General features: G+C 40.3%; 1 protein-coding gene across 1 annotated transcript in view; it reads left to right on the top strand.

Annotated features, from left to right (window-relative positions):
* LOC139719029 (zonadhesin-like) overlaps positions 1-23370 on the top strand; it is a 45351-nt gene that overhangs the window by 9131 nt on the left and 12850 nt on the right. Inside the window, exons 8-22 of the mRNA XM_071630472.1 lie at positions 2459-2796; positions 3431-3569; positions 4721-4840; positions 5305-5519; positions 8004-8111; positions 10288-10443; positions 10941-11079; positions 11891-12070; positions 13146-13348; positions 16614-16788; positions 17480-18033; positions 18155-18314; positions 19623-19837; positions 20448-20564; positions 22284-22436. Of these exons, the coding sequence (XP_071486573.1) occupies positions 2459-2796; positions 3431-3569; positions 4721-4840; positions 5305-5519; positions 8004-8111; positions 10288-10443; positions 10941-11079; positions 11891-12070; positions 13146-13348; positions 16614-16788; positions 17480-18033; positions 18155-18314; positions 19623-19837; positions 20448-20564; positions 22284-22436 (2972 nt within the window). The remainder of the gene's footprint in view (positions 1-2458; positions 2797-3430; positions 3570-4720; positions 4841-5304; positions 5520-8003; positions 8112-10287; positions 10444-10940; positions 11080-11890; positions 12071-13145; positions 13349-16613; positions 16789-17479; positions 18034-18154; positions 18315-19622; positions 19838-20447; positions 20565-22283; positions 22437-23370) is intronic.

Genomic DNA, 23370 nt, shown 5'->3' with positions numbered 1-23370 from the left:
CGTATGAAAAAAAAATTCAACGGAGAACGGAGCCACCAAAAAACCCGACAGTTTATGTCATTTCATTTCATTAATTGTCCCCGCCGAACGAGTTCGAGCAGGGGACTATGAAACGGGCTCCGTACGTGTGTGTGTCCGTCCGTGCGTCCGTGTGTCCGTGCGTCCGTCCGTGTGTGCGTCCGTGTGTGCGTCCGTGTGTGATCAAAATGTTCAAAATGCTACTCCTTCGCCATTTCTAACCCGATTTTGATTCTGTTTGCTTTATATGATAGCACTACATGGGAGCTTTGAAACTTCTATACAGAATTTCAATTGTGACCTTTGACCTTGACCTTTGACCTATATTGTACATTTTGCTTCAAAATGCTACTCCTTCGCCATTTCTAACCCGATTTTGATTCCGTTTGCTTTATATGATGGCACTAGGTGAGGGCTTCAAAACTTCTACACAGAATTTTGACCTTTGACTTCTTGGACCTTTGACCTTGATTTTTGACCTATATTGTACATTGCCTACAAAATGCTACTCCTTCGCCATTTCTAACCCGATTTTGATTCTGTTTGCTTTATGTGATGGCACTAGGTGAGGGCTTCAAAACTTCTACACAGAATTTTGACCTTTGACTTCTTGGACCTTTGACCTTGATTTTTGACCTATATTGTACATTGCCTACAAAATGCTACTCCTTCGCCATTTCTAACCCGATTTTGATTCTGTTTGCTTTATGTGATGGCACTAGGTGAGGGCTGCAAAACTTCTACACAGAATTTTGACCTTTGACTTCTTTGACCTTTGACCTTGATTTTTGACCTATATTGTACATTGCCTACAAAATGCTACTCCTTCGCCATTTCTAACCCGATTTTGATTCCGTTTGCTTTATGTGATGGCACTAGGTGAGGGCTTCAAAACTTCTACACAGAATTTTGACCTTTGACTTCTTTGACCTTTGACCTTGATTTTTGACCTATATTGTACATTTTGCTACAAAATGCTACTCCTTTGCCATTTGTAACCCGATTTCAATTCCGTTTGCTTTAAGTGATGGCACTAGGTGAGGGCTTCAAAACTTCTACACAGAATTTTGACCTTTGACTTCTTTGACCTTTGACCTTGATTTTTGACCTATATTGTACATTGCCTACAAAATGCTACTCCTTCGCCATTTCTAACCCGATTTTGATTCCGTTTGCTTTATGTGATGGCACTAGGTGAGGGCTTCAAAACTTCTACACAGAATTTTGACCTTTGACTTCTTTGACCTTTGACCTTGATTTTTGACCTATATTGTACATTTTGCTACAAAATGCTACTCCTTTGCCATTTGTAACCCGATTTCAATTCCGTTTGCTTTATGTGATGGCACTAGGTGAGGGCTTCAAAACTTCTACACAGAATTTTGACCTTTGACTTCTTTGACCTTTGACCTTGATTTTTTTACCTATATTGTACATTGGCTACAAAATGCTACTCCTTCGCCATTTCTAACCCGATTTCAATTCCGTTTGCTTTATGTGATGGCACTAGGTGAGGGCTTCAAAACTTCTACACAGAATTTTGACCTTTGACTTCTTTGACCTTTGACCTTGATTTTTGACCTATATTGTACATTTTGCTACAAAATGCTACTCCTTTGCCATTTGTAACCCGATTTCAATTCCGTTTGCTTTAAGTGATGGCACTAGGTGAGGGCTTCAAAACTTCTACACAGAATTTTGACCTTTGACTTCTTTGACCTTTGACCTTGATTTTTGACCTATATTGTACATTGCCTACAAAATGCTACTCCTTCGCCATTTCTAACCCGATTTTGATTCCGTTTGCTTTATGTGATGGCACTAGGTGAGGGCTTCAAAACTTCTACACAGAATTTTGACCTTTGACTTCTTTGACCTTTGACCTTGATTTTTGACCTATATTGTACATTTTGCTACAAAATGCTACTCCTTTGCCATTTGTAACCCGATTTCAATTCCGTTTGCTTTATGTGATGGCACTAGGTGAGGGCTTCAAAACTTCTACACAGAATTTTGACCTTTGACTTCTTTGACCTTTGACCTTGATTTTTTTACCTATATTGTACATTGGCTACAAAATGCTACTCCTTCGCCATTTCTAACCCGATTTCGATTCCGTTTGCTTTATGTGATGGCACTAGGTGAGGGCTTCAAAACTTCTACATAGAATTTTAACCTTTGACTTCTTTGACCTTTGACCTTCATCTTTTTACCTATATTGTACATTTTGCTACTAAATGCTACTTCCGGCGGGGACATATATTACGCACCGCGTAATTTCTACTTTTCCTTGTTTCATATCAATCATTTATTGTCCATATCATGTATATTTGTTCTGTTCACATGCTTTCAACAACAACAACAAAAAATTCATGGATAAGAGTGAAGGTACTGCATCATTGTGTGTGTCAAATAACTTTTCCTTGTTCTTCTTTCAAAGTTGCGTGCAACGACCCTCTGGGAATGGAGAGCGGGAGTATCCCAGATGGCGCCCTCACAGCCTCAAGCTCTCTCCCCGAGCACGGAGCACAAGAGGGCAGGCTTGACTCCAACGCCGCGCTGACCTTTGATGCGACCGGCGGCGCGTGGGTGGCGCAAGTGTCCGACCGGGACCAGTGGATCGAGGTGCAGCTGCCCCGCCCGACGACCATCGTCGGGGTGCAGACACAGGGGCGAGGGGGAGACCAGAATGAAGAGTGGGTGTCATCCTTCGATGTCCGGTACCGGCGGGAGGGTCCTGTCTTGCAATACATCAACAATGCCGACGGAATTGCCCAGGTCGGTGAATAGCTTTCATTCAAGCACAATAACATTAGCTACAAATACATAATTATACACATATTTTATATATTCATATCATTTTCTCCCATGAGTATGTATTCATATATTCATGTATTGTATTTCTCTTACAAATTTTTGTTTTCAAAGTGGGTTCACACATGAAAGTTTTTCATATCCGATTGTTATTATTCCTGGGGAAAAAAAAATTGTATGAAACTATTGAGAGTAGGATACAGTCGCTGTTATTATATACAAACACTTTAGTTTAAAAAAACCAAAGCAAAACAAAACTCTTGTTGTAAAAAAGTAATGTTTTTCTTAGCCCACAGCTTGAAATGTATTTCTTTATGTTGTTATTCAAATCCTGGTCTAACAAGCTTTCTATGTCACAGTTGACTTTCACTTGTCGCTAGAAATCTAATAGAACATGAATGCATTGCGTTTATGTTCAATGATTTATTTGTGTGCATTGAAGAGGGAAGCACTCCTTCATACTAGGTTGTTTTTTGTTTGTTTGTTTGTTTGTTTGTTTGTTTTTTGTTGAGTTTTAATAGAGTGGAACACCAGTGACAGTTCTTTTCCTGTCACTCTCTTTTTTTTTTCTCTCTCTCTCTCTTTCTGTGCCATTTAGACATTTGAGGGCAACAGTGATAAGAATACCATCAAGACAAACTACTTTGCTCAACCTGTCGAAGCTGAGCTGATAAGGATACAGCCCAAGACGTGGAACAGAAGGATAGCCCTCCGCTTTGAGCTGCTGGGATGTCGAGGTGATTCTGATGAGATTCATTCTCTCCTTCTTATAATATATTTCTATATCTTTCCTTATCTTCTGCCACTCCCTTTGGTTAAAAGGTCCTTTCTCTAAGTGCTATCTCTCACTCGCTAGTTTCTTTATCTCTCATCCGTGCATATATATATGTATATTTTTTACTCAATCTGTAATATATATGTGGGTATACACATGCACACATGCACACATGCACACACACACACACACACACACACAAATTCATATACATGTATACATATACAAATGTATGTATATAAATATAAACAACACCTAAATAGATGCTTGTCATTTGATTGGTTGTTTGATATTGATCATTTGTCCTATTTTACTTCATACGTCATTCATACAATTGAGGCTCCATTTACCGTGCAATTTTGGATCAATGCGATATGCTCCATTTGCATGCATGCAGAGAGCCCGGCACTCTACCTACATACATGTAAAATGCTTGTGTTTGCAATGTGCATGTGATCAAGCATATTGACCGACAACAAGCTACATTGTAGCATATAGCGCTCAGCACTCTCTCAATCTCAGATCTCGCACATTCTCTCTAGTGTCTAAATTCATCAAATATGAAATGACAAGGATCTATTTTTAGGTGTTATGTATATAGAACAAATAGTGAATGTTTTTCATGTGTGAAATGGACAGAATATTTCATTGATGAAAGATAAAGTTATTAAGTCATTCAACTCGGCTGTGCCCTGTTGAATGAATTATTTCATCTTTCAGCTCAGGAGATATTTTATTCTGTCCATTGTGCTCATAAACATTCATTATTTATATAGTATATGTTTTCAAGTATGTATGTAGTCTGCCTATCTGTCTACGATTCTGTACATTTTTCTCTTTCTTCAGTTTTCTTTCTGTCACAGTTCATGTTTTATTCTTTTATATTTTTTTCTTTGTACATTGTATTTGTCATCTCTCTAGTGCATATATATATATATATATATATATATATATATATATACACACAATGTATATATCTTCTGTTGCCACTTTTTTTGTCATGATTTGGGGGGATTTCATCACACTTATACACATACACAGACTAACTTATGTCAGTTATCCCTCTAGATAGAGCAGTATGTTTTAAGTCTCTCGTTTCCTTACCGATTCCAGACAGCAACCCGTGTGCATCTAACCCCTGTCAGAACGGAGGAAGCTGCATCCACGATGAGATACGCAACACACACGTCTGCCGCTGCCCGGAGGCCTACAGTGGTCAGAACTGTGATGAAGGTAACCTCATTATAAAAGAGGTCCTCAAAGTCGAGTGGAGATTTCCTAGCCGAAAAGTATTCAAGTGTTTGAAGATCAATGATAAAGACAAGAGTCATCGTCATATAGCGGTATTTTGCATGTATTCAAACATACAGGCAGATCATTATAAAATATTCAACAAAAATAACCGTGGCCCGAGGTTAGACCCCTGCGGTATTCCACATTCATCATCTGTGGGCTGGACTGAACCCCGTTTAAGCAAGTATATTGCATCTCTCCTTAAATATGTATCTCAATATTAAAGAAATGATTTTAATATCTGGCACTCTCCATCATCTCATATCATGTACACATACTTTACTTTTCAGTTGCAATGTCATATAAAGGTCAAAGATGTAAATATTTTGATAGTAGGAAGTAGTAAATCATGTACTTTGTTTAAATATCTTTCTCCTTTCATCACCCTCTCCCCCAACCCCCAGCCATTGGAACTTGTCTGGTGTACCCTGCATCTACCATCAGGACCTACGACCTGCGATATTACCGCTTCCCAGGGGAGTGCGAGTACGTGCTGTCGCAGACCTGCGCCGGCGACGCCCAGCAAAATTTCTCCGTCTCCGTGACAACCATTCCTTCATTGAAAAATTCATCCCACGTCCCCGAGAGGAGGGAAGTCAAGCTTACTCTGGGAGGCAAGGTATTGTTTTAGAAGTCAGAGGCAGAAGGGAGTAAAGACCATAAACTCCCTCAGTCTGCTACAATCCCATTGCCCATCAGGTCGAGGGAAACTAAAACATATGAGGCAAAACAAGACCCTTTGCTTGAAGTACTTGCAGTCTTTTCTGTTGGGTCAAGTAAAAAAGAGTATTGATCAAAAGTGCCCTGCCACAAGATTATTACCCACGCCGATGAAAATCGGCAGGGGGTTATGTAAAGGGTTCCGTATGTTTGTTTGTTTGTTTGTTTGTTTGTTTGTGTGTTTGTTTGTTTGTTTGTTTGTTTGTTTGTTTGTTTGTTTGTTTGTTTGTTTGTGTACAAGATAACAAGAGAACGGGTAAACGGATTTGCACGAAATGTTCAGGGGATGTCTGGATAATAACAGGAAAGAATCGATTAGATTTTGGTGATAATCGGTTGACCCTTGCAAATTCTGTGCGACCTTTAAGTTTTGACCCCATGGTATAGTGACCACTCCGAAAATTTCCCGTTTCTCACTTTGCGATTTTCCGCTACCATACGAAAACATAAACTCCCAAACGATCGGACTTCGCTGCTCAAATGTTCGTAAGAATTCCGAAATTTACGTTTAGGCCTATTTGGAGGACTATGTCCTTCTGGATTTATGAAAGTTCGTTCTCCGTCGTCACAAACTGGCCCGTATTTTGATGATTTTTCAAATTAAAATTGATTGTTTTTTTCGTTGGAGGAGCATTTGCTCGGTCGCAGTCACACTGCACGATATGCGCGCTCAATGTCAATGCGTGTGCAAGGCCGCTGAAAATGCATCGCGCTGTACCCTGTTGGTGCAAAATAGCATCGGGGACGTTGCGGCGCTCGTTGGTGACCGAATACTGGTGCAGTAGACATTTGCATTTAACCCTTGCATTGAATAATTCCCGTAGACACTAATCATAGGGGTAATTGCCTAGGGGGTACGTAAATTTTGTTTTTCTTTTGCGCTTTTGTGGATACCATCAAAGATCGTACACTCATACGACCTTTGATATCAACACACTCTCGGCTTGCTATAAGCAAAATATCCCGCAAGAAAACGGCGTATTTCTCGATTTTTAGCGCTTTTTCGGCGACCCGTCGCGTAGACAATACTCTTAAAACTGGACTTAATTCGCGCGCTTGGAAAAGTTCCGAATCTGCACTTTTGACGGTGGAATTTGGGATTTTCGATGGATTTTTGGAGGAGACTAAAGGACTTTCCTGTGGTGAATGAGTGTTACCGTATGTGAAATGATGTGATTTGCGTGTGATGTGACTGTAGAACCAAAGATCGTACACTTCAGTGTACGATCTTTGGTAGAACGCACTGGCTGGTGATAAAGGACACTGGCAATTAAGTGACCGAATTCTGGTAGATGACCGAATGCACAGTATGTTTACCCCGACTTTGTACAAGGCGTGGGTCTGCCGCCTTTGACGGCCCCTCTCTAGTTTTTTTCTGTTACTATCTTGTCAGAAATTTCATTCAGTTTAATACTGTATGAGCTGTTATTTTCGCGAGTTTTTAATTTTTGTGAATTTTGTGAATCACAGTTCGATCGCGAATTTAACAATATGCGAAAATGTCTCCTTACGCAAGGGTAATAGTGCATTTACGTTAGCGTCGGCATCAATTCGCGATGACAAAATCTCGCGAAAATGTCTATGACCTCATTCGCGAAAATATTTGTACGCAAAAATAGCAGCATATACAGTATCATAGTAATCACAGAGACAGTCTATCTCTTTTTATACCTTGTCGAAATGCATGCATCAGCTATTAGTGGAATTCATAACTTGTATAAGTCTTAGAATGCAGATTCAGCAACCTGCAATTTTTCTTTTATTCCAGATGAGTTACAATAAGTGTTTGTTTTTAGCATGCAAATAGTGAATGGTCAAAGGTGCAATGGTACAAGATTTCACACAACATGAAAGAAAGAGGCGCTCTATTCAACGAGGCGAAGCCAAGTTGGAAAGTGTGCCTCATTTTTCACCGAGTGCGAAATCTTGTCCCATTGCACTTTGACCATACACTATTTGTTTTATACAACACCTCGGGCATCAACATATTTGCTCCACATAGATCCTTGCATTTAGCACAGAAATGGCAACCATTTTCCTTGGAAGTCGACTGAGTAACACAGTCACAGTCAGCTGTGTACACATACATACGTAGTGAAATTGATCAGTTGAAGTTGTTTACAAAACTGAGTGACAAAAATTTGCTTGTAAGCGCACTTGTAATTGTTGAGTGCATGCGTCAAATGTTCGTTAATTGTGAAATCAGAGCCTGTACAAAATTGCACGGCTGACAGCTGCAGCGTGCGATGGTACTTTTAACTGAATGTCACATGATGGGCAATCAACCAATCAGATAGCTACTTTTCTTTTACAGTGTTGTTAACTGTGAATCAATCCTACTGTAGGCTAATGGACGCCTCATGCTTCTGTTTTCTGTTCTCAGACCTACGAGTTGCGTGGAGACAAAGAACTCTATGTGGATGGGGAGAAGATACGGATACCGTACATCACTCATGACATTCAGATCATTCTTGCTGGTAATAGGAAGCCAGTAAGTACTGTTCACCCTTTATGTTCCCAAGCTCTTAGCTGTGATTTGTCAACATTTTGTTGATTCCTCCGAACTTCACCTGGTTTCCTCCGAACTTTGCCTGATAAATCAGTGTACTAACATATACAAATTTTATGCATATATTAAAATTCTATGCATAACTTTACCACAAAAATATTTCCTTACAGCCCAAATAACTTAAGTTGTACCTGAGGCTTGCCCGGCATAGCAACAAATAAGTTAATTTAAGCTGTGAATGTACACAGGTAGTTTTAATAGCTTACTACCAGGTCCTTGGAGGAAGTGTGTTTGTAAATTTGAATACAGTAATTAAGTGGTCTTTTTTAAGTTAGTCAGCACACTAGAATCATATGTCTAACAGAAAGACCATGGTGTACAGTATGGATTAATGTGATTAGGGGATCTATATATTGTATTGGCAGATAGTTTTGAGACATTTGTGCTAATCAGAACAAGGCAAAACAAAAAAAAATTCCAGCGGACACGCCCATTTGCAAACAAAGCAAAACATTCACATTCAACTTTTCTCATTGACCCTATGGCTGAAGTGCAGTGGCTATTGAATTTTCATTATTTTTTCTTAAAATATTTGTAAATTTGTTTTCCTTCCAACCAGATATATAGGGTCACCTCTCGTGCTATGGTAGCCCATTTAAGTCTCGTATGGTACCCACATACATGTAAGCCCATTTAAGTCCTGTATGGTATCCATATAACGTCACTGGGGTGACAAGACCTCGTATGTACAAAATGTCAAATGTTCAGGAGAGCAAAAAAACATGGCAGCCAAAGCACTGTATCCAATGGGATAGACATTCCTTTGACATGCCGTGGTGGCTTCAGTTTTGGGGTAAGACATCTAGGATTTGGACAGGACATCACTTAATTGATTATCAGACCATTAATCTAAAAAAGTCATTTTCACCAAAATTGCAAATACAAGGTCTTGTCACCCCAGCGACGATAAGCTCATATAAGTCCTGTATGGTACCCATATGGGCATTTCCATTGTCCATAGTATAACCAGGATGTTTTTGCTTGTGTAATGCCAAGATGAACATTTTCATATCTTATCTTGATGAGTTTGCCCGGCAATTTCCCATATGTTACCCATATGGATGTTTACACATCTACCAGGATAGGTTTACCCAGATCATTGTCATATGACAACTACATGTACAAAGGAATTCTACATATCTTACCCAAATGGGTTTACCCAGTTCATCCTCTTGTGATACCCATACATGCATTAACATATCTTACCCACATGGGCTAGATACGTGATGCCAATATGGTACCCATATGGACATTTACCTTTCTAATACCATCATGGTTTGCTGATTTTATTCCCTTATGGTAAACATAGGGCATTTCTATCTTACACATACACATGTTGTATGTACTGTAGGTTTGCGCATTGCATTTTAATGTGATACATGTACCTGTATTGACATTTTCTTATCTTACCCAGATGATACTGTACCTGCTGCACCCATATAGATATTTACATATCTTGCCCGTATGGGTTGCCCAGTTCATTTCCATATGACACCCATGAGTGCATTTTCATTTGTCCACATGGGTCTGCCCATTTTATTCCCATATTTTACCCTTGTGGATATCTGCACATCTTAGAAATATAAATCTATCTATATCATTCCCATCATGTGGACATTTGCACATTTTAGAAATATAAGTTTGCCCATTTTATTCCCATATTTTACCCGTGTGGACATTAACACATCTTAAAATTGCTCATTTCATTCCCGTGTGAAACTTGTATGGGTTAACCCATATGGATCCCATTATAGCTATACATATGGGATTCTGCTATGTCAAAATGGCTCAGCTTTCCCAGAGTATGCCCACATGGTTCCCATATGGGCATGTTACCTGGGATATCATATCCCTTGCTTTTGGACATTTGTCACCAAATATGTAGGACAAGTTTAGTAGACCTATGCTTCAGTACGTTGATCATTCATCCCCACAATTTGATACAAATAATTTTCCTCCTGTCAATTTGTCACATCTTCAGAACTTTTTTGGCCCACCATAGGATTAATAAGAATATTACTTACATTTGAGAAAAAGTTTTTATTAGAGTAGTTAGAAGCAATGGCCTAATACAGGGTTATTTTATGTTGGGTCAAAGGTCATGAAGACACCCTTTGGTCTACGCGTGTGGTGGGACGGAGAGAGCAGTGTCCGGGTCGAGGTGCCGGACCACTTCCAGGGCAAGCTGTGTGGGTTGTGCGGCAACTTCAATGGGAAAGGAGAAGACGACTTGATGGAAAGAGGTGGCAGTTTGGTAAGATCTTTTTTGTTTCACTGTATCATAGCCGGCAGAAGGGCCTTATGGTAACTTTTAGTCAAGTTGCCTGGAGCAACATTGACATTTGAGGTATGGCATGTACGTATATGAATGAATTCAAACCCAAGCTTTCGCTGGCTGGATGCTAAGCACTTCAATGTATTATACTGTAAGTTTGTCTTGTTTCGTCACCAAAGCACATATTAGGAGTGAACCAACTACTGTAAAAGTGGAAATTTTCGCGGTGTTGAAATTTTCGCGCATTTCGCGCAATCAGGAACTAGCGCGAAAATAAAAGCATGCGAATATTTTTGCTTGCCATATGTTCCCGTAGTTGATGTCTTGATACCGCGGAATTAAAAACACGCGAAACTCTTCTTACCTCGCCGAGCGCGAAAAATTAGTCGCGCGAAAATATCCACTTTTACAGTAGTAGTCTTGAGATATCCTGTTTCTTTCTTTCTTTCTTTCTTTCTTTCTTTCTTTCTTTCCAGACTGCCTCTGCAACGGAATTTGGCCTCAGCTGGGCAGTCTCTAGTGACTGCAAACGTTGCCCGTTGTGTGACAACGAGCCGGTGTGTAGCGATGCAAGCCACGCAGCATCGCAGTGTGCTGTGCTGAACGATGAAAACGGTGAGGGCAAACTTGGTTATAACTGCTCTTGATCACACTGGCAGCTTTGGAAATGTTTTGATCACTAATCAAATATGATACAAAATTCTTGTTACTTGTAAAGTCTATGCAATTTCACTATTTATTGTTATCATATCACACAGTAGCAATAGTGGTACAATGTAGTAGTAGTAGTAGTTTTCACTATGGCTATCATTGCATCACTATTTAACATTCATTCACTCATTGATCATTTTTTTATCATGTTTTCATACAAATTATATTTGTGACATATATCTCGAGTTCAATGAGTATAGTAACACATTTTTAGTATTCAGTGTGTACAGACTGAGTTTGAAGTAAGACGATGTATGTCAAATCGTTCCAGAGTAAGTCATATTTATATTGGAAAATTGGAAGAATCTACAGAAAGTAGATGCGTGTGGGGATGGGTCTCCATAATGCTCATCACTTTCATTATTAAACACGATTGTCATTATTTTGACCAGGATGAATATTTCAGATAACATCATGGTTGCATTAGCTTTGTAATCATTGTATGATTACTAATATCATCATCACTTTTCTTAAGATCATCACTTTCCAAAGTGTTCAGCTTTTCAGGGGGAGGAGGGCATTTTCTGAATTCGAGTAGCTTCAGTAGTTTCAGTGGTTTGACGGTATGTTGCAGTAATTGAACCTTAATTCTGTGTCAGCTATGTCAAACTGTTCTTTTACCCATGTATTCTATCTTCACGAATATGTTCTCTGACCAATGAATCCATCTATGTCATCTCTGTTACCATGGTGACGCATCTGACCCGTCTCCCAGGGCCATTCTCCGGCTGTCTGCAGGCAACCGAGAGGGAGATGCTCTACATTTACTGCGTGACCGACGTGTGTGCCGCGCCGGGCGACGAGATCCTGTGCGAGACACTGGATGCCCTGGACCAGGAGTGCCGCAGTCGGTCAGCGGCGGTCAGCGACGTGCGCGACCTCTTCAGTAGCTGCGGTGAGATTTCGAGCTTTCCCTTCCTTCTCAGCATAATGACCATAACCGGTACCGGGGAATAATTTTCCTGGTATTGCATCGCAATTTGCTATGCATTTTTACACCACTGCTACACAAACTAACTTTTGCGTATCAGTTTTCTTTCGTAGAAGCGTAAAGGATTCCATTTTAGATATTGTTCATCAGCTGAAATTGGTTATCAGATTTGAATTGGAAAATTATTCCTTGGACACTCTTATTGATTTCTTTACACTTATAACATTCTGCTGGAGAGGTCTTTTGATTCTTTTAAGATTCCATTCTTGCATCTATGCATTTTGCCAGTAATTTCTGTAGAATGGGGTACTACCTCATGGGGCATGCTCTTTTTAGATATGTAAGATTTTTTAATAAACACTTTTTATGAATGTGACCTCTCAATTTAGAGCTGTGGCTTCTGTCATTGGGTAAAAGTTACTTTTGTCAACCCTTCGAGGAGAGAATACTCTATCAATATATATATATATATGTTTTTAAATCATGCATGGTAACTTCAGCTTAGGAAGACGTGGTACTTACTGTTTGTTTTGGTGTTCATACTAAGTTAAAGCATTTATATTTTGAGTGATGAGTTAAAGGTCATTGTTAGAGATCTATTGTCAGAATTTCCTGTGTCAGTCAAAAATCACAAAGTGCATTCAGTGAAATTCAGCCAAATTATAGGAGCGGTGACAAAATTTTCATGGCAGTTCACATCTTTGATTATTAGAAACATCTCACACGTTCAAAGATTCAAGGCCGACTCTGGAAGCTTACATTTTTTTTTTGCAACTTTTGATATAATGAAAGGGACGTCACACTTGCATTGAAGAACCTCCAATTACAAAGAAAAAGAAAAAGAAAAAGAGAAACGAAAGAAGATCATCGACTTCAGTGAATGTTGTTAAGCCATTATTCTATTCCAATGATGGGATATGCATATATTTTGCCTGTGTTTTTCATTTTTAATGAAGCACATTGGTTTGAAAACATGCGATTGCATTTATAAAGATGGAAGACAGTAGAGTTATGGTGTCCAAACCCCATTTCTATGCAGTTGGTACTCCGTTGCCAGGCACCACCTTCGAGCCCTGCCTCCTCCCCTGTACTCCAACTTGTGTCGCGCCCCGCGCCGAAGACAACTGTGACATTCTTACCTGCGTGCCGGGCCTGGCCTGCTCCCCGGGGCTGGTCTTCAACGGGGAGACCTGCGTCAGGCACGACCAGTGCGGTTGCCTTGACGACGGGAGGCAGTATGAAGTGAGTGGTAGGAGGAAGGGGGTCTGTGGTCGCCTGTTGGAATCCTAGCTGGAATATTTCCAGCTGGAGTTTTAACATGGAAGCATGCCCTGGCGGATAGAGGGGGATGCAGGTGTTTGAATTTGAACTCAGAAAGATAACAGTGTCTCATTAACACAGGTCTCAAGTGCTTGCATGTAGAAAGTGTTATAGATGATTTGTTGGATCAGGGAAAGGTGATGCATAATAATAATCATTCATGAATCCCATACTTTGAAAGTGGAAATTTTTGCGGTGTTGAAATTTTTGCGCATTTCGCGCAACCAGAAACTAGCACGAAAATAAAAGCACGCGAATATATTTGATTGCCATATGGTCCTGCACTTACACTGTACTGTCTTGATTCCACAGAATTAAAAACATGCGAAACTCTCCTTACCAGGCCAATTTACCGCAAAACATAATATTTAGCGGCATGACATTTTTGCGAAGTGCCTCTGGCATTCAATGCATATAGTGTAGACAAGAGCCTTCATATGCATTTTAATTTTGTGAATCTTGGCTCTTGCAAAATTCATGAGATTAAAACTAATATTGTAATAGTACATCTGCAGTTGTAGTTTATATTACATTATACCTTTAACCCTAACTAGGCCGGGGGGGGCCTCGGACACGTTCCGCGCGATGTATCGCAATCGCAAAAAGCTATCGCCGCGACATTTCATGACTTTTTTTTTTCGAGTCTCCCGCATCTTTTGACACCAAATTTGCGACGCCCGGGCGCGCGGTTCCGAAGTTACGCATAAATATGTACATGCATGTCAGACCAAAAATTGCTCAAAAACGTTAATTCGTATACAATTTCAATGCAAACTGTGCTTACTGGCAAATTTCATAAAAGCATGATTATTTTGGTGTTTTATAGATGAAAATCAATGAATAACATATTTTCTTGTTCGGAGCGATGTCGCGGACAAATTTCATCGAAAAAACAATGAAAAACATAAAGTCGAAAAAACAAAGAAATACATAAGAAATTCAAAAAAACAATAAAATACTTAAGAATTTTTTCTGATATCACAATTTTTTTTACTACATTTGCTAAGGACACTAAAAAGAATATTTACACTAAAAATTTGCCTGTTTTGAGCTTTTTTTTGTGATTTATACCAAATAGTCTGATTTTATGCATCATCATGCATAAATTAGCATAATTTAGCATAAATGATGATTTTTTGAAAAATTAACTTCGTGGTATTCTAGATTACGTCATAGGCAATGTGTGTGCCAATTTTCGTCGCGATCGCGCGGTCGACGGCCGAGATCTGGAGGGGGGGCCTCCCAGCCCCCCCGGCTCTATCAACTACCTAAATAGCCCGGCCTAGTTAGGGTTAACACATTGTGTAGTGCTCGACGTACTATACAGAATAATATTTCCCCACTCACTGGAATCACACCCACACCTATAGCAGGGCTCCACACTAACTTTTTAAACCCCCGCCAAACAAAGTTTGAAGGGGGTATATAGGAATCAGCGGACGTTTGGGCGGTCGGGCGGTCGGGCGGTCGGGCGGTCGGTCCGTTGCAAATCTTGCGTCGCGAACTACTTCCTCAGTTTTCAACCGATTCCCATAAAACTTGGCACAGATGTGTGCCTTGGGTTGTAGATGTGCAAGACGTATTTTTTGACAGTACCCAAAAGTATGTTGCCATGGTAACGGCATATTATGGCAAAAATGGGTACAAATCTTGCGTCGCGAACTCCTCCCACAGTTTTTGATCAATTTTTATGAAATTAGGTACAGATGTTCATCTGAATATGTTAATGTGCAAGACACATATTTCTGCAGTGGCAAAAAGTGCGTTGCCATGGTAACGGCATGTTATTGGTAAAATATAGGGCAAAATGCTTCATGGCAAAACTGCTTCATCAGTGTTCTTCCAATTCTCATGGAATTCATATTGAATGTTTGTCTTAGGATATAGGTCAGCATGACACATTTCTTGACAGTGACAAAAAGTATGTTGCCATGGTAACAGCTCACATATTATGAGCCAAAATGATGGAAAATTTTGTGTTGCAAACTACTTCCTCAGTTTTTGCCCAATTTCCATGAAACTTGGTACAGATGTGTGCCTTTGGTTGTAGATGTGCAAGACGCATTTTTCGACAGTACCCGAAAGTACGTTGCCATGGTAACGGCATATTAATGGCAGAAGATCAAGGAAAGATCTTGCGGATTTAACTACTTCCTCAGTTTTTTGACCAAAGCTTATGAAATGTGGCACACACCTTGATCTTGGTGGGAAGATGTGGAAGACATATTTTTCGGACGTATCGGAAGCTGCGTTGCCATGGTAACGGCATATAAATGGCAGAAGATCAAGGAAAGATCTTGCGGATTGAACTACTTCCTCTGTATTCGACTGAAGCTCATGAAATGTGGCACACACATTGGTCTTGGTGGGAAGATGTGCAAGACATATTTTTTGGACGTGTCGGAAGCTGCGTTGCCATGGTAACGGCATATTAATGGCGGAAGATCAAGGAAAGATCTTGTGGATTGAACTACTTCCTCAGTTTTTGACAAAAGCTTATGAAATGTGGCACACACAATAGTCTTGGTGGGAAGATGTGTAAGACATATTTTTCGGACGTGTCGGAAGCTGCGTTGCCATGGTAACGGCATTTAAATGGCAGAAGATCAAGGAAAGATCATTCCTTGGGTAAGACTGTCGTCACGGGGCGGGGGTATTAATCACCTTCAGTGATATTTCTAGTTTTTTTGGTGGCCCGATGGGGCCACCAAAATCATTAATTTCAAATTTTTGGTGGCCCGAGAGAAAAATTTGGCGGCCCGAAAAAAAAACAATAAAAAACATTAACTCACTGCATGCATTTATGCGTTTCCGGCGCAAAAAGTTACGACTTTATTGACATACTTTTAAAACAATTTTGGTGGCCCGAGGCGGGCCACCAAATTTGCCCTTTTTTAAAATTTGGTAGCCCGACTTTCATTTTTGGTGGCCCCGGGCCACCGGGCCACCGTTAGTGTTGAGCCCTGCCTATAGTACACTAACTCTACTCGATGGGAACCAGAGGGATAAGGAAACTGAAAAACATAGCAGCAGTATATTCAAATTTTACTGTTAACTGGTAGTACACCTAGTCAAATCAAATGATGGATCTTCGATGAATGAGGCGATTATTTAATTTCCTGATGTTCAATCATTCTACGCATCTCTTTTGACTTTTCCTTTTCCTACTTGTGTTGTTAAACCTCAGGTTGGGGAGACGTTTACGAAGCGTGGCTGCAACCTCCTCTGCACATGCCAGAAAGACGGAAAGGAATCCTGCCGACAGATAACGTGCCACGAGGATGCGACGTGCGGCGTCCACGAAGGCGTTTACGGCTGCCACTGTAAGGACGATTTCTCTGGCGATGGTCAAGAGTGTGTCGGTGAGTCCCATCTTCACCAGCAGTGTGCCGGCTTTTGTCATCTGAGGGGATGGGGGGGGGCACAGGATGGTGTTGGCAATTTGCGGTGAAAGTGTCATCTTGTTCTACTGTCATTATTATGTAAAATGTTATTGGAGTAACTTATAATTCCACAATAAACGTGTTTTACAGATCATGATGACTGAGATCTCTTGATGCATTTTAAGTAACTATAAAATTTCTGCACTTACAAAATTTCCTGGGTAGGTGTGATCTAAACTTTATTTTCTTGACTTCATCTGTCGATCATTTAGATATGAATGTGTTTATTACTTCTTGATATTGTGGGTCTTTTTTTTCTTTTTTTTGAGGTTGGGGGATGAAGGGTTGTGACCCCCTGCCCCTCAAAAAAGCAAAGGCTGCATGAAGTTAATCACTGAAATTGACTTCATAAGCCTCAGCTTTCAGTGTAGAGACTTTGAGATAGAGGAAAGAGATTAATATGTTTCTGAGACAAATCAGAGGGGAGAGTAAGGGAACTCGCGCTAGCTTAGTTTAGGGTATATACACTTGTAACTTTGTTATATACCCTAATATATAATGTATAATATGATTGTTATTGTTAGTAGTAGAAGCTTATTCATTTGTCTTTTGAAGAAAAAAGTGAAGTTTTATACCATTGTAAAGGATGTCTTATGATCCTTCCCTCCAGCCATTAATAACCCTGTTGACACCTTGGAGTGCCAAGATGCTACCGTCACCCTTTCCTGTGAGAATGGCACCATCGACATCCTGTCCGTCTTCTACGGCCAGGACGGTGCCAGCAGTGCTTGCCAGCCGACGTCGCCCCTCGCTGGCGAGACCTGCTCTACAGAGGCCGCTGCGCTCAGTGTCCAAGCCCTCTGTCAGGGCCGCAGGACATGCACCTTCGTCGCCGGCATGGCCACGTTCGGCGAGCCCTGCGTGGGCATCGCCAAGTACGTGCGGACCGAGCACCACTGTTCCGAGACAGTGCTGGCACACAGTGTTCCGGACCAAGCTGTGGCCAGGGGGGTGGAAGAAGGCAGCACGCTGAACCTAAGGTGCCCCAATGGAACCGTACTCATCATTGAAGCTGTCCGCTATGGTCGCTCCTCGGAGGACTGCTTTGAAGCGACGGCGGAAGTGATCGTCAAAGAGGCTTGCCATGGGAAGGTGGCTTGCCAGCTGCCGGTGACCAGTGAAGTCTTTGGCCGACCTTGCAAGGAGTCGCCAAGCAGATTGAAGGTATACACACATCATCCTTCTTTTCATCCATAAAGTCAGAATAATCCAGTACTGTAATGTGTTCTGCCACATAATAATCCGCCTCTTTCCCTCACTTTTGTCCTTACTTTGCTGTTTGCAGGTGGCATCCAAGTGTACGTCGCAGCCAGTTGATCCCGACATTGAGGTACATCCCTGTAATACGCAGCCATGTAACAATGGTCACTGCATCGCCACCAATGACAAGGCGGGATTCAGGTGTTGCTGCCACGAGGGTTTCACTGGACAATTCTGTGACCGAGGTATGTCATGGAATACTGTAAAAGCTGTTATTTTTGTTGGGGTTTCATTTTCGCAATTTGCAAATCACTGTTGGACCACAGAGTTAACAACGCATGAAAATGTCACCACCTGATCCTGATCGCAATGAATTTACAGACAGGCACTAATACGCTTAAAATAGCCCTGGTGTCAAATCATGAAAACAACATCTTGCGAAAATGTCCAGGACCTCCTCAATCGCGAAAATATCTATACGTTTAAATAAAAAAATTGTAAAAATTCCTTTTAAGGTAGTGGAGATGTAAGGTATGTAATGATATCTTGTGAATCTTAATTGGTCAAACATTTTGCAAGTGGTGGAATTTAGGTTTAAGAACTGCCATGATGACAAAAATGAGTGATAGGTACATGTACTTATCCTTTACAAGTGAAAAACTATTAATTTTTCTCTCTGGAGACAATACTGATTGCTTATCTGTTTCCAGAGGCAATATGTTCTGCAAGTTGGTAATTTTTAGAATATTGGTTGACTCTCAGAGTCCATGAGAGGAATGATGCAGAAGAATATATACCATATATATTATATGTTTCTCTGTCATTGTCATATTATTATATTTGATGTGTGAAATGGTAATGGGTGTGCTTGATGTGTATAAAAAGCTTGATACAAATAGGTTTCTTTTTCTACACCTTTTCACCTGTGGCTTATGTTTGAAATCACATGCAAATAATAGAATTTTCAAGTAACAATAAATGTCCTGTAATGCTAGATATGGTTAAGTCCAATCAGAAGTTACCTGAGAATTTGAAACTTACATTGCCACAGAGCTTTTTCATCTATACAAAGTCGGTGTAGGTGCAGTTTGACATGCATGGTGAAGTCTGTAATCAATCAGAAAAAATAAAGTCAGCTCTGATAAACATTTCATTTTACCCATCATCATCATCATCATCATGGATTTGGGGGGTTTTTTTAGTAAGCTTTTAACTCTATTCAAAAGTATTTGCTCTGTTATTTGTCCTCTTCTTCTTACTGAAGTGCAAAATGTTATGGGACCTTGTGACTTCTTATCCTTATTAATCATATGGAATAGAAAACAAGTACATAGAAAATGGTGTTATAAATGTCCTAGGGTGTTCCCTTACCTTCTTTTCTGCATCACATTTACTTATAATCTTTTACCTTGCCAACCATTCTCAGTTTTCAAGTTTGGGAACTACCAAAGTTTTTGTTTTTAACGCAGATTTGTGCCGGAAAAAAGCAAGAAAAAAAAAAATATATATATATGTATATAAAGAATGTCCTGGCTCGTATCTCAATCTTTTAGTCGAGGGACACTGTCGGGTCTTCGGCGGATCGCAAGTCATCACTTTCGACAATGACCACTACCGTTTCTACGGCGACTGCTACTACACCCTATTCAAGGACTGCACGGAGGGTGCAGGCAAGTTGCCAGTTGAAGTCCGGGTCAAGGGTCAGAAGTTCCAGGGTCTGATGAGGATCTCCTTTGTCACAGAGGTTCAGGTTCTACTCGGAGATAGGGTGAGGCGCAGGATCGAGAGATATTCTTTCTTTTTTGTGTGATGCCAAGTAAGACTCTAGATTTTTGTCGTTTTCATGTAGAAGTGTGGAAAGTTGAAGTGAATCAGTGAAAATTAGTTCAGCAAAGGAATAAGGAAGTTTGCAGCTTGCTTAACATACAGTGAGCACAGCACTGAAGATCCTATGAAGCAACTGTCTGCAAAAAAAAAAAAAGTGCAGAAAAGAGGATTGTTTGGACCTAGAAATGTCAGGAAGTACGTTTCTGGTCCAACATTTTGAATGGAAATTACTTCAACTATTTTCTTTTTCTCTAGAATTATATGTACTGTAAAAGTGTATATTTTTGTGAAAGTCGATCATTTTTCACACTCGGCCAGGTGAGATGAAGTTTTGCGGAATGAGGAGATTAACTACTGGGAAACATGACGTGCAGAAATATTCATGTGCTTTTGTTTTTGCGCTAGCTTCTTGTTGTGCAAAATGCATGAACATTTCTACACAGCAAAATTTTCCACTTTTAGAGTAGTTTTCCACTGAACTACCAAAGGGATAGTGGGACTTTAAGGTTACATTGATCTTTGACCTCCCGCCCCTTCTCTTTCCCATCCAGAAAGTGTCACTGACCCATGGTAAAGAGTATATCGTTGATGGATTCTTGACTGAGCTTCCATTCACCGTCGCCCATGACAATATCACCCTGTCTGTCAGGCGAGCTGGCAACACCTTGGTACGTATGTCCAGAGCTTCATTTCATATATTATTTATTTCCCTCAAAAGTACTTCCATCTTCTCATCTTCACAAAATTCTTTGCAGTCTCTGTGATAAGTAAAAAACAAATGCCTTCAGGATTTTGTATAATTGTTGATTCCTTCTTGTAAACGTATGATGAGAAAGAGCAGCTGTAAATGTCTTACTTCCATTTTCAGGCATGCTGCTTCAACTAAAGTTAGTATCACTTTGGATGATGCATTCTGGCAGATGGTTCTGGTCCTCCAAATACTAATAACATGTTTAGTTACCTTCAAATGACAGTATTAAGTTTCTCATGTGAACGGTAAGCAAATAATGAACATAATATTGTTCAAAAGACACCGTTTTGTGGAAAGGATGAACCCATATATGTCGCATTATGAAAGTGGGCTTCTGCTGCTAGTATGTCATTGTTTAGAGGTAAGTACGGTATAAAGTCTCTCTTTTCACTGCATGTGTGTTTTAAACCAAATTAAAAGTCACAATTAGTGGGGGAGGGGTTGAAGTTATGGCTGAAACATCCAAACACTGTTTGGTATCCATCTGATACAGGTATCAGCATTTATGACTCCCAAATCTAGAATAGCCATATGTGTGTTCTATGTCTTCTGTTACGTGTGAACAGGGTCACCTGTTGCACCATAGTGCATTTGTGTCTGCCCCCAGAGAGTTTCTTGCAACAATGTCTCTGCACCAAAAGAAGTGGAAATGATTACTTTTTTTCCCCCACCTAACTTGGGGCACTTGTCTGTTAATCATTCTTGATGTATATCCAACACATGGCAATGTTGGAAACTTTCTATTAATGAGAATATAGTGTTCTTCTCTAAAAGAAGACTTGATCAACACTTGAAGAAGACTTGATGGAAAACCATGCAAAGAAAATTCAGTAGGTAGTCAACATATTAGTTTTCTTGCATAATGAAAGAGCTACCTTACCTCTTTCAGAAGCTTGAATGAACATTGCGGAGGTTGCTAGGAGCATACCTTTTATCGCGGTGAAAACTCTCTTGCCTCCCCGTGATCTTGATGGCGTCGAAAGGAAAACTTTGAAGGCGGTTTTCTCGATATGCTGATTTCCTAAACCACTCAGCATGCGCTAATAAAATCATCGATATCTCCGCAACCAAGTACTTTTATGAATCGTGTTATATATGAAATGAAAGTGGAAGAGTAAGGGAATAATGGCATGTCACTTTCAGAAAATTGTCCTCCCCCGACTTTCGGATCCTTTTGTTGTAGCGGGTCACATATTATACCCTCAACATATGTAAGTAACAAGTGGAAGGAATGAGTACTTTCACCAAAAAAAAAAAATTAAGTTTTGTAGAATTTTCTTTATATTTTTTCAGTATAATTGTCCTGCAGTGATGCCATGGACTGATGAAGTAGTCTCATCTAGCTATGGCTTCACCGTAACTTTAACCTGTTGAGGATGAGTCCCGAGTATACTCGGGCAGGTGTCTATGGGAAATGTGTGTTGTAGCAAAATGTCTCCATCCTCAGTGGGTTAATGTTCATAACTTTTGAATGGATTGTCCAATTTTCGTCAAACTTCACTGATGTGTTGTACTAGTCTATATTCTATATTCCTGCATTCACTCAGTCCACATAATTTTGATTTCATTCCTCTTTAGTGATATGCTTGGAAATAATCTTACCTCGATCAGCACATTTTGTTTGATGCCCTCATAGGTGGCCTCCACTAATCGCGGGATTTCTGTCCAGTGGGACGGCAAGCGGCACGTTGTGGTTAGCGTTGCCAAGGGGGCCTACAAGCCATGCGGTATGTGTGGAAACTTTGACGACAACCCAGACAATGATGCCCAGGACCAAAATGGGCAACAGGTACAGATGATCAATCACTTCAGCTACTTCTTGAAAATGGAGCATGCTTTGTCCTCTTAGTATTGCTATCAATAGATCCAGTATTTTGCCAGTATACCTTGCAACCTTCTTCTCTGCATGTTCTACCAGAGCTCTAGTAGGTATAATCCCACTAATACAGGGCATTGCCATCATTAAGGCCCAACAGCAGGATTGATTACATGAATTTGTCCTGCTCCTTCTCCTTGTAAAACACTGTAAATTTATGTAAGAGTACTATGTAGGCGAGTATTGCGTTCAACTGTTGAAGACTAGTCCCGAGTATACTTTGGTAGGTGTCTATGGGAAAAGCATGTTGTAGCAAAATAAACTCGTCCTCGATGGCTTGAGACATTATTTTCTATCAAAATAGAGTACAATTGTATCTGTAGATTCTATTTTCAGAGATGAGAGGGATTCTGATTTGTTGTCCCCGCCGAACGAGCTCGAGCAGGGGACTATGAAACGGGCTCCGTACGTGTGTGTGTCCGTCCGCCTGTCTGTCTGTCTGTCTGTGTGTGCGTCCGTGTGTGATCAAAATGTTCAATTTGATTCTTCTCTGTCATTTGTGAGCCAATTTCAATTCTGTTTAGAGCAGGGGACTATGGACTCCGTACGTGTGTGTGTCCGTGTGTCCGTCCGTCTGTCTGTCTGTGTGTGCGTCCGTGTGTGATGAAAATGTTGAATTTGCTACTTCTCTGTCATTTATGAGCCAATTTTAATTCTGTTTGCTTTATATGATAGCACTACATAGGAGCTTTGAAACTTCTACACAGAATTTCAGTTGTGACCTTTGACCTTGACCTTTGACCTATATTGTACATTTTGCTTCAAAATGCTACTCCTTCGCCATTTCTAACCCGATTTCGATTCTGTTTGCTTTATGTGATGGCACTAGGTGAGGGCTTCAAAACTT

The sequence above is a fragment of the Diadema antillarum genome, unplaced genomic scaffold (assembly GCF_040938485.1).
Source record: "Diadema antillarum isolate AM-2024a unplaced genomic scaffold, OU_Dant_1.0 scf00000103, whole genome shotgun sequence".
NCBI lineage: Eukaryota > Metazoa > Echinodermata > Echinoidea > Diadematoida > Diadematidae > Diadema > Diadema antillarum.
The sequence above is the reverse complement of the archived record's forward strand: the minus strand, read 5'-3'. Positions and strand labels throughout refer to the sequence as shown.